General features: G+C 36.9%; 1 protein-coding gene across 1 annotated transcript in view; it reads left to right on the forward strand.

The window, feature by feature from the left end:
- DMD (dystrophin) overlaps nt 1–12632 on the forward strand; it is a 1075555-nt gene that overhangs the window by 936966 nt on the left and 125957 nt on the right. Inside the window, 1 exon segment of the mRNA XM_035542302.2 lies at nt 9538–9616. Within this exon segment, the coding sequence (XP_035398195.1) occupies nt 9538–9616 (79 nt within the window).

Here is a 12632-nt window from a genome sequence, read left to right on the forward strand (position 1 = left end):
CCTTTAAATTTGCTACAAGAGCAGGTTGCACAAGAGGTGAAAAAGTGATGATTGTGCTTGAAGGAAGTTCTCTTCTATTCCTTCTGAGATTTGAAAAGTAGGTTTCTCCTAATTTTCTCTTTTTCCCAACAGAATATGAAGAGCATGTATCTTCATATATACACTGCTTACAATTAACACAAGTAACATGGAATGTACATGGAGGGATTTTTTAGCACAATTAAATCAGATCTAGTAGGACTAACATAGCAGAAATCACTCTTTTCATAATAGGAAAATAGAGGACTATCATCAGATTCTGAGAACTCCCTTGAATAACATAAAACTTAGTAACAAAATTGTGCTCAGGACAGAATCAGCTGTACCCAACTCATTCCTAGCAGATATTGTCTGACCTGTTCCCAAGGACATTCAAAGAGAAAGAAGATAATGAGGCACACTTTTCAGTTCTCAGTATTGTTACTGCTAGATTTCTTTTTTTCTGATAGATCATAAGAAACTTTATTGATTAAATTTAAGGTCATAAGATCTTGTCTATCCACCATGGACATGGAGAACAGATTATTATGGAGAATTCGTTGATTTGCTGGAGGACTTGTCCCTATTTCCTGATTTACTAAGACTTCTGTTCATCAGTTTAACTGCAATTGCTCACTCAACCCTTCTCTGTATGTCACCATCATTCTTGTTCATTTCCCTCGTCTCTCTCCAATTGATTCACATCTCTCTTGGTTATGGTGCCACAGTATACCTCCTAAAACTCTTACAGATGCTGAGTAATGCTGAAGGATAGAAAGACTGCTTTATATATATATATATATGTAAGTAATTTTATGTGTAGAGATTTAAATGCATATACTGCACAGGTACCTTGGTTTCAAAAGTAAGATTTGGTCTTACAAAGAACCTGTGCCATTCTGGGGTCCATACCAGATGGTTTTACTTACTACAGAAAACATTCTCTCCCTAGTGGCAGATGCCTGGTTCCCATTGACTTTGAAAATGTCAAACTACATCAAAGTTAGATTCATTTTAAGATCAATAACCCTCCAGAGGCTCAGTGTAGCATATGCATTTTTCTTACTGCTTTCTGCAGCTTACAATACTGAATTGACTACGTAGAGTTTCAGCTTCATGCTGAAGGCAGGACAGAAATCACTGAATCCTGTAAGTCTGCATAGTCAGAGTTATGAGGAGTATATTTTGTGGTGTTGTAGAGAAGATATATAAAGAAGAGCTTTAAACTAGGAACAATACAGGAGAGAGTTACCAGTAGCCTTGTGAGAGAGTGATGGACAGGGCTGATGAGGAAAGGTCCTCTGGTGATGTGAATGAAAGGGAACACAAAACAGGGCTTAAGCCGGGTCATCCTAAGCATAGGCCTGAAAGCCAGGAATTGCTTTCAAGGCACTTATGGGAAAAAAATCAGACCATCTGGGAAATCAAGATGCTGGCATACCTCTCTGAAGTGCATGTACACTTCAGAGTAGTGTATGCAGTATGGGGAATAAACATGATGAGTTAAAGATTTGTGTGCTTGGCTGTGATCTTATTGGGATTATGGAGGCTTGGTGGGATGGTACCCTGGACTGAAGTGCTGCAGTGGTGGGATAGGGCTTTGTGGGAAGAACAAGCTGGGAGAAAAAAGAGGTGGAATTGACCTTTATGTGAGAAGACAGCTGGAATGCATGTTGCTATGCCTGGGTATGGATGACGAGCCAGCTGAGAGCTTATGGGTAAGGATTAAAGGGCAGGCATGTATGGATGGCATTGCAGTGGGTCCTGCAACTACCCGTCTTCCTGACCAGGAGGAGAAAGTGGATGAGGCCTTCTACAAACAGCAAGAAATAGCCTCATGCTGACAGGCGAGGGCCCCCAGGGAGACGACCTTGATATCTGCTGGAGGAACAACACAGCAGGATATCAGCAATCCATTAAGTTCCTGGAGAGCAGCATTAATGACACCTTCCTAACATAACTGATAGGTGCTTTGCTGGACCTCGTGCCCACAAAGAAGGAAGGACTTATTGGGAAGTTGAAGGTCAAAGGCAGTGACCTTGAGATGGTTGAGTTCAGGATCCTGAGAGGAGGGAGGAGGGCAAAAAGCAAGATAGATCTCTGGACTTCAGGGAAGCAGTCTTTGGTCTCTTCAGGGATCTGCTTGGAAGAGTCCCACGGAGGGAAGAGGGGTCCAAGAAAATCAGTTGATATTCAGGGATCACTCCAAGCTCAAGAGTGGTCCATCCTGAAGAGCAGGAAGTCAAGCATTTTGCTAGGAGGCCTGCATGGATGAGCAAGGAGCTTCTGGTCAAACTCAAACATAAAAAGGGACTATGCAGAAGATGGAAGCAGGAACAGGTAACCCAGAAGGAATATGGAGACACTGTCTCTGTGTATATACAGAGATGTGGTTAGAAAATCCCACTTGGAGTGGAATCTAGTGAGGGATTTCAATGGGTGTTTATACGTCTGAAGCTAATATAAATTGTGAATTGAAGGTTGTAAGTGGTGCAGTGCTGTTCTGTGAAAAAATAGTTGCAAAATGGCATCATGTGTAAAATGACTTTCTTTGCATACTGTAAAATTTTGCAAGGAATTTGGCAGAAAATAGCTCAGGTGACTGATTAAATTACATGCAAAGGCAATGATAAAAGATAATTAATGTGGCTGAATTGTCAAGAATTGGCAAATTCTTGACAAAAGTCAAGAATTGTAAAACTTTATTAATAAAGTGCTCAAGAGTGGAGGACTGCACAGCAGTTTCTTGTAATTTTCAAAGGCTGAGATCATCCTCAACTCGTAGCAGTTTCACAAAACGTTTTATGTAGTACACATAGCAAAAGTGCATGAATAGAAAGGAGGAACATACAGTAATGTGAAGGCCAATCCACCTGTGGAACTTCCACCAGCATGGGATGGCTTTTACAGGAGCAGTGTGATGATATGAAATGCTAGGCCTCCCTGACAGAATATCTTTTATTCGAGACAAGTAATGCTTTTTAAGAGAAGAACTGTTTCCTAAAGATGTTTGTTCTTAAGATTTCGCAGGGTTTACAAGTGTTTTATTTTCTATAAATTTAAATGCATTTGTTATTTAAACCATAAGACCTAACTTCCTTTCCTTAGGCATAGATGTACACAAAGTCTGAAGTTCACTGATTTAGGATTATAAAAAAGAAGCCTAAGAAGCAGTGGCTGATTATTCACAGTAGACATATTAAGTCAAGGGGATTGTGCTTTTTTTTTTTTCCTTTTCCCTTTGTTTTTCCTCTTTTCTAAGCCTTTGTGCCCTTAAGGGTTTAAGATACTTCCTGAATTTTTATTACATTTTGTTCCCTTGTTTCATCTGAGGATTAAAAAAAAAAAAAAAAAAAAGCAGTCAAAGTATAATACATGTATCATACGAGATTTCAGGATTTTTATTTATTTTTTTTTTTCTGAAGGGAGAATTGCATAAAGTCACTCAGATTTCAAGCAAGCATACAGTCCTACCATGACCCAGAGATCTTGGCATAGAAATGTAGTCTTTGCAACAACTGTAAATTCACATGGATAATATTATATTTATCTTTTTTTTTTCCCTTTCACCTGGAAAGTAAGCCCATGTTAATTTTTACATTCAAAATGTTTTAGATTACCAAACTTTTCACCAAGAAACTAGGTGTCTTTTCCTGTGCTTTAGACTCAGTCAAGATCAAAGCTTAAGCCCGAAGTTCAGCACCCAAGAGCAATGACTGTCAAGTGCCTTTCCCCTGGCTGTTCTTCAGTAATAACACAAAGTGTGCTTAAATCCATCCTTATCTACTAATATATGAGGAGCAGCGAGTGGCTGAATTCAGCAGCTATTGGAAGTACAGTAGATCAAATCTTCCTGTTTATTGATTTGTAAAGAACAGCCTTGTACTGGTTTGGCAGCTCTGAGTCAGAGAGAGGAAAGAAAGAAGTTTTTCAGCTATTGGGAGGAGAATTGCTGCGTAACATTAAAGAGCGTCCTGTAGATGCCAGTTTCCTTTGATATACAGGCAGATTGGATCTGATTGGAGTCAAGGTCAGGAGGCTGTAGAAATGCTATGAATATGGTGGGGGAATTAAAGGAGTGTTATTTTAATAAGTATTGTATGTATGCATACTTATTAAATATAGGAAATTGCTCTTCTCTTTTCATGAGAACAGCCTTTGGTGAAGCAAATTTTTAAAAAGGAGATTGTGTCATTTTGCTGCTGCACTAAATATACCTGTTTAGATGGCCAACTTCACTTCTCTTCCTTCTTTCTCTGACATTTCTCCTCAGAATCCCAAGCATATTCAGAATTTTTTTTTTTTTTGTCCTCATTCTGTATATTTTGCATTTTTTTAACCACTGATCTCAGTTCTACTTTACTTTTTTATTTGTTAATAAGCAGTAAAATTTCTACTTGTACGCCTTCATATGAAGTGCCATCATTTCGGGCAGCCTAATTGTGTAATTAGTGTCTATATATTATACTGCCTGTACCCTTAGATGTCCTTACTAAAAGGATATCATTCTGACCTCAGAAGAGTTTATGCTATACTCTGTTTCAAATTAACGATGATTTAAAGAAGTTAAGCTCAAAGGTAAATGTCTAACTTCATTGAGTGGGATAGGTGAGACCTACCTGACTTCCCCACTCTGCTATCATTGATAGAAAGTGAAGTAATTTGACAAAATAAGACTTAAACCCATTTCCCCTCCCCTATTTGATGCTGTGTTCTTGGTGGATTTAAGAGCCATTCTAATATTTGTTTATGTTTGGTATATGTTTTATTCAGAACTGAGAACCTTCAGGAAAATCTGTTGACAAAAAAAGTTTCATTTTCTTTAAGAAAAAAAAAAAAAAGGTGGGGGGGGGCATTATTTTTTCTGCATTTTATGTTGGGATTCTAGCACTTAGCTAATGTGACAGTAGACCTAACAATGTTGAATCAGGAAGAGGGAGAATTGAAAATATTTTTTTCTTATGGTACTAGTAATCCCTCAACAAAATAGCACGTGACACTATGAAGTGAAGACACTATGACAGCATGATTTCACTTAGAAATAGGGACTGTAGAGGCTGCTGTTCTTTTCCAGGAGCACCAAAGGCAAAAAGATCTTTCTTCCTAGCAAGAAAGTAAGTCAACTTGGGAGGTGCAGATGTAACTAAGTGTGCAGAGAAAACATGGAAAGAAAAAAAAATACATTTATTACCTTACTTTGTTTTGCAAATTAAGGTATTTCTAGAGACATCCACCTAGAAATAAGTAAGGGTGAGTCCCAACAGTATTGTAGATAACAACATACATAGACATACGAAGTACAATCATATAGACTTCTCATTTACTACTTTCATGTTTTAAACTGCATATTGACTTTTCACATAATGTCACTGGTGTTATGTGTAGAGTTGTTGTTTTTTAAATGAATGCAAATAACCACTCTATCAACAAAATGGGTTCTGCATACTGTTTCTTCTGAAGTACTTTTCTAGCCTTTTAGGAGAAAATCACCAGTTCTTTCAGTTACGGCAGCTAGATCAAACTGCAAGAGGCTAAAGGATGCACATTTAATCCCCATTTTTGTAATACACTTTATTTCCTTGATCATCAAATATTCTGAGAATATATATATGTGTATTACAAACATGTGGTGGTAGTGTAAATATTGGAACATGGAGAAAGTTATTAAATCTTTTTACAAGAACTAACCTTTGCATGATGGTAATGCTCTCAAGCAGGGACAGAAGAGTGTGTAATGCACCTTTTTAGCTGGTTCACTAGTAAACACAGCAGCAGTTGAACTGTACTGTGCTATAGAACAGCAAAGATGCTTTTGATAAACTGTCATCTAAGCAGAACTGTAGGCATTTGTCTGTGGCTTTTTGTGCAAGAGTGTGCATTCACACAGTTGTCATTCACAGTGGGAGGGCTAGAAAAGCCAAATGCAGTTGCATTTAGATTTATTTGTATGCTAGATCTCACAAGAAGCACTTCAAGAGACATTACTTGAATGTCTCAGGAAGGAGATTTTTAAGTAGTGTTTAACAGATATCTAGCATTAATACTGAGCGACAGGTACTTTTTGAGTACGTGGAAAATATTGAGAATCAAAACACTTAATTTTCTTTCTTGATCTAGACCTGTTTTGTAGTCTGAACATGAACACAAAATAATACTTTGGATTAAATAAAAATGCTCAGTTAAAACCCAGCAAAATTAACAAAAATGCGAGACTATAGTAGTTGTCTCAAGTCAAATCCAACAAATCCTAATTCTGATTTCAGTAGAGCTGTTGCAAGTGCTTTCAAGTTTAGATCCCTACATTACATAAAGTACCTAGAAACTATTCCTAGCAAATGCAAGATATAGCTCTGTGTATGTTATCATCATCATTTGTTTATCTGAACCTTATTACACATTCAGTTCACATGGCTGCATTCAAGTGATGAGAAACAGAATGTGTTTCATCAAATGTTTTAAAATTCTCCTCTCTTAATGGAGAGGAACTTTAAATAACATATTTTATTTGTTTATCAGAAGCTTTTTACGTTCTATGTGAATATCACTTAAAATAGTGTAGGGCTGTTTATATTACAATCCTCAGCTTCATGTATAATGTTTACTGCACTGCTGTGGCTCCTTCATTTGTTATGATCGAAAGAAAATAAATGCAATGCAAAACAATAGATTAAATAAATAATGGAAATTCGTGTCTCTTCAAGCAAGCATTTTCAATGAAAAAAGCAACATTTCAAGTATCCTGATCACAGAACATCCTGATGCTTGTTTTAAAGACAAAATTGGATATAAACAGAAGATTTTGGTCAGTTAAAAACATTTTCTCATATGCAATAGCTGACCTTTTAGAAATCCAGTTATTGATTTTTCAGTAACATTACCTGTGGAGAAATACTATAGAGAGTTTGATCTAAAAGATAGGCTAGTCTGATCCATAGTCCCATTGTTATAAACTGGTAACAGTGCCTTTAAAACAGTGTTTTTTTTGCACGATTATCTGACTAAGCTGATACTAGTAGGAAAAGACTACCGAAGTCAGAAGAGATCTTGTTTTCTTTAGTTATTGAGAAATGTGGTGATTATTTTCTTGCAAAACTTCACTAAAATTGTGTATGTTTTCTTGCATATAAAGTAAGAAAAATAAATGCTTCAACTGGTTTGAAAATGTTGCTGTTTTCATGCACAGCTACAGTTTTTCACATTTTTTTCTAAGTAAAATTGCACTTGGTTCAGTGCATAGCATAGGCTACTAGATATTTGGAGGAATTTATTTCACTTTATTCTGAAGAAATTTAAGACAAAATTTAAAATCCAGGAATTACCAATTGCTTGTTTTTAAAAATGAAATGAGAAGTGAGAATATTTTTTCAAGAATCAAGAACAAGCTATGAAGACCCAAGCTATTCTATGATTCTATAACTGGAATATATAGTTGTGCTTCTCCTGGTAGCTGGGGTATAAGCCACAAAGCCAAATCCAACTTTGCTTTTATTGGACCAGTCTTCAGTTATTGTGGCTTCAAATTCTGTTATTTTGGCATTTACATCTTAGTATTAGTAAAAGTCATGGAGACTAACTGTAGTAATATTCTTTACTCTAGCATCAACAGAGAGTCCATATTTTGGCACCTAAAAGGTTGTATACGATATGTCAGTACATTAATAATTGGTACTTCCTGGTAGACAAATGGAATAACTTTTTGAATTCTGAAGTGATTGTTCCTGGAGAATATTCTGGATTTCCCAATGTTTAGTTCAGCTTTGAATTGACAAAATATACCTCTGAGACAGAGATATTTCCAGGCTTACATCCAAGGTTGTTCAGCTTGAAAGTTTACCCTGGAGTGTTTAGGGTATTTTGTTTTTCTGGATGTGCATATGTGGCTAAAATTCTCAGTTTAATACTTTTGAGCAACTCAAGACTCACCTGGATATTTTGTAGTGATTGTCATTCTCAGTTTTGCACACTTGAAGAAATTGTATGGACTGTGAGCTGGCAGTGGTCACAAACACCAAATTATTCCCATAGTCTATGCTGACTGCAAACTGGATGTTGTCATTCTCATACAGGAAACCGCTCCCTGCTGGCTATTTGTAGAGCTCTCAGTCTCTTTAGAGATTCTGCATGTCAGAAAGTACTTTTTCCATCCTACTTGACGTATTGAAAAGTAAGTGCTAATATCGAGGAGAAGTCTCACATTTCTTTACTAACCAACAATGACCTAATAACAAAATAGGCCTGTTAGGAGGTTTTTGTTTTGTTTTGTTTTAATAGGACTCTAAAGAATATATATAATCTCATTTACATTTTTTTCTGCATTTTTTTTACTTTATGTTTTTCTTTTATGTATGTTAAAGATTATCTTCCTAGTTTTCATTGAAAGATCATTTCTGGATTAAACATAATTTCACATAAGATTTTGGGGTCTAGGGTTTATTTGGTAAACAAACACATTCATATCAATTCCTTCCTTGTTTTTTCCTTCTAACTGAATCACACCTAGTTATTGTAGAATTGTTCCTGCTTCCACCAACCAAAAAATCCCTGGAAGTTTTAAAATGTGGATTGCTTTTTACTTATGCATATTCTTTGTTTCTTGGTATTGTATCTCACAATTAAGACAGTAAAAACAGACCAATCACCTTCACCTTCTGCTTTGCCTGTGTTGATACAACACTTTTTCTTACAGGCAATATTTAGGTGAATCCAATCCCTATCAGTTATTTTTCCTTGCTTTACCTGATCCTAGATTTAGGCCTAATTTAACTGATGGTGTCCTTTTAGCATGAAGTTTGTAAAGCTGATGGTAGATATCACTGATACAATATGGAATCTTACAGCAACTGCCTGCCCTTGGCTGCTGGCTTGATGCATAACCGTACTGGAATTTTCAAGGGTAAAGATGAAACCAATCTTACAATTAGCATCTATATTTCTATGCAGTGCAACAACCCAAAAGAGCACTGAGAATAATATGTTCTTCTAAGGACACCTTTCAGGGAAGAAGGGGCCAAGGGGATAGGAATTCACCTAACTAAAAACACAGATATATGTATGAGTGCAGATGCACTTTGACTACCCTCAGTTAGGCATTATTCTAAAATATAGTAATCATGTCCACACTAAAATAGATTAGTTTTCTTATGCTGATATGTAACATATAATCTCTCAAAAGTACTTTTGCAGTAGCTCCAGTAAAAGTATTAGCATAGACAAAAGTTTCTGGCTTTAATATTGGCAAGCAATTGTCTTATTCTTTTCAGGTGCATATAAGTCAGGCCAATTTATTATACCTTTCTTTATCAGCCTGTTCATTTTTAACTTTTTAACTCAAAAAATCTTTTTTGACCTTCTTCTGAGAAAGACACATTAAATCTCAGTTAATCCCTGAGGTTTACAGATTGTTACAGGAGCTTTCTTAATTTTAAACAGAATGTTCTGTAATGAAAAAAAAAAAAAGTATCTGACTATAATTGCTGCTTGTTACTTGTTTAGGAGAAAGTCATTCTTCTCTGTTCACAGGTGGCTGTTGATGAGCGTATCAGGCAACTGCATGAAGCTCACAGGGATTTTGGCCCTACTTCCCAGCATTTTCTTACCAGTGAGTACCTTCCCAATTTTTCTTGCTCAGCTTGCACACACAGTTAATTGATAATTTTTGTAGCCATGTGCCAGCTATAGTTGCTCTGAATTTCTATTGTAGACCATATTAAAATGTGTTTTTTTCCCCTTCCTTTCCCTTCCCTTCCCTTCCCTTCCCTGGGAGCCAAAGATTGCTAAATAAGTTCACATAGTCCAGGGTAAAAGGAAAATGTCTGCCGGTATCAATTCTGTTTGCCTGTACATCTGTGAGTGCCAAGCAATTCTTCACTGTTTGAAGATTCCCTTTTAGGATTAGTGAAATAAAATGATGCTGAAAAATGTAAGAGTTCCTGATGATTGTAACCCAGAAAGGATTAAAAAATAATAACAATATAATTAATTTGCTTTATCTGTTTGAGATCAGAAATATTCTACACCAAAAAGGGATAAAATAAGATGTGCAAGAGAAATATTTTGTCTATAGACTTTGCAGGATTTGATCACTTGAGCAGAGTAGTGAGAGGATCAAAACCATAGTGAGAAAGTTGGCAGAAGGATGGCAGTTAAGTAAACATTTTACAACTCTGCATAAAATATAATTGCCACTAACTCTGCCAGTAACATTCCCACTCCACCTCCACACACTCTCTTTCATCAAGGATGTTTTGAAGTACACTGAAAGACAACTTGAAACACCTTCAAAGCTCCAAGGCAGTGACTAAAATGAAGCTTCTTAAAGGCCGTGTCTTCTCTATTGTACTTCAATTAAGGAAAGTAAACAGTAAAACTTTATTTAAGAGATTATATCAGCAGAACAGAACACAGTCACAGGATAATGGTCTCCTCCATGCAGAGGGACAAGCTACCCAGACATCAGAGATAGATGTTATTGTTATTGTACAGCTACATTCAGAGTGAGGTAGAGGACAAACTTTTCTTCGGCTGATAGTGCACTGTAATTTTAATTGGTTAACCATTTTTCCCCCAGCCAAAGAAAAAGACAATGAGGAAAAAACAGAGGCAGGGACACCTCAAAGGAGTGAACTGCAAGAGAGTCTATGTTGTGCCATATAAGCACAACACATGCTCACAGTAGTTCAACCTTGCATCTAATTTTATCAAATGTTGGGTCTGTGAAGAAAGAAGACTGATTTCTGTAATTTCTCATACTTTTTCAAAATTTCTTTTTATTAGCTCTTAATCACTAGGAATAAGTTATCTACCCAGTATAAATAAGTGCAAGTCAGATTTGCCAGAATGGAATGTATGAGAGTTATGGGTGTATGACATGAATGCAATACGTAAAGAGATACCCGTTTTTCTTATTTGACATACAGTTTATTCCTAGGGAAAGAGTACTTCTCACAGAGAAAAAAATGTTAAGTGTACGTTAACCAAGACTATGTTGCAATATGCAAGAGTGTCCTGAACTGTATTGTGCAACTCGTGTGACAGTTACTACTTTGCTGATAACACAGATGAATCTAAAAGTTTCTCAGTTTTATAGCCACCTCTTTTAGCCCACCTACCATCAGCAGGGCACTGAGACACACTACTGTGCTCTATCCAGAGTCAGCAGAGTGGAAATCATTCTGGTCACTTCTCATCATTTGAGGATCACTTTAGGAAATGGAGCCAGGGAAAAGCATGCTGGCCTTGGAAATAGCCTAATCTCTGAGAAAAAAATGGGCATATGCTTTCCGTGTATTTGTTTGCTTGTCCTCTCTTGCTGTCTTAGATGTTTGCACAAATATGTGTCCAAATGCATATTCTCAGATGTACCTGCAGAAGTTAGGGTTTTGAAGTGCTGAAAATATCTATCAAATCCTTCTCAAGTATGTATTCAGTCACTGAAAACCACCAGTGATCAGCCTCATGTTTCCTAAGAATCAAATCCCCAAAGCATCGAGTTCCTCAGTATCATGTACTATTCACACTCCCGAGGGAAGTATGCTGTTACTTGCTTTTCAGCTACTGCCTCTTCTCTGTCCCCGTGCTGATGGAATCAGATCTATTGGAGAGAGCTTTTCAAGAGAGGGATTTCTTGAGACTTTGCCATCTAGCCTTGGCCTTATTTCTGTATCTGTACTTTTAGGGATGAACAATCCCAACATACGGATTGTAGACCAGAATGGGGCAGGTCAAATGGAGGTGAATTAACAGCTTGTAAATGATCTTTCAGTGCAGTGATGGCAAGCAGAGTCCAAGTGGGATCAGTCTAGCTGTGAAAAGATGAAACATGATAATTCTGCTCGCTGGATTTATTTTATATCCTCAATGCACAAAATGGTTTTATATAAGGAGCTGAGGTACACATAAGACCAGTGAAAACTGTAATAAGTATGGAAAATAAGTGATTCATTGTCTATTTTATGTCTAATTTATATCCCAGTGATAATCAGTTCATCCTCTCAAACTCAGCATCAGCTTGCCCTCTACCATACATACTTGCACATCTTTAAGTGTGAGTGATGATCTTCAGCTCCCAACTGTGTTTATGTAATAAAAATTATTCTTTTAAAAGGAGAGTGGTGCAGGATCTCATATTTATCATGTCCTGTGCAGGCAAGAAATCAAGTGGTAGTCTCTGTTTCTAAGCACTTACAACCTGTTTCAAGAGGTATTCTTATAGCTGTTTCTAAGAGATGGGAAGGATGGCGTGAGTTAGAGAAATAAGGTGTGAAAAAGAAAAAAAAACTCTCCTTTGTGAATTTTAATTTAGGGACGATTTTTTCTCCATTGTCCTTTCTTGCAGTTCAACCTTCTCTTTCCACTCTTTCATCTTGTAATTGAGCAGGTGACAGTATTAATCTATACCACAACAGAGGATAATTCAGACATCTCTTGGTTGTGAGTTAAAGAAGTAATGATAAAAGAGCCAGTGTCCACTTGTGTTTCTCTACCAGGACTTTGTGCTGCCCTTAGTTTTGAAGGACTCTCACCAAAACTGACCCATACCTCTCTGCTGGCAGGTGGGCCTGCCCCTCTCCAGCCTTCTGCATTTTTTTGCTGGGCTCTCTCACCCCAGCCCTTGG

This window comes from Cygnus atratus, chromosome 1 (assembly GCF_013377495.2).
Source record: "Cygnus atratus isolate AKBS03 ecotype Queensland, Australia chromosome 1, CAtr_DNAZoo_HiC_assembly, whole genome shotgun sequence".
NCBI classification, from domain to species: domain Eukaryota; kingdom Metazoa; phylum Chordata; class Aves; order Anseriformes; family Anatidae; genus Cygnus; species Cygnus atratus.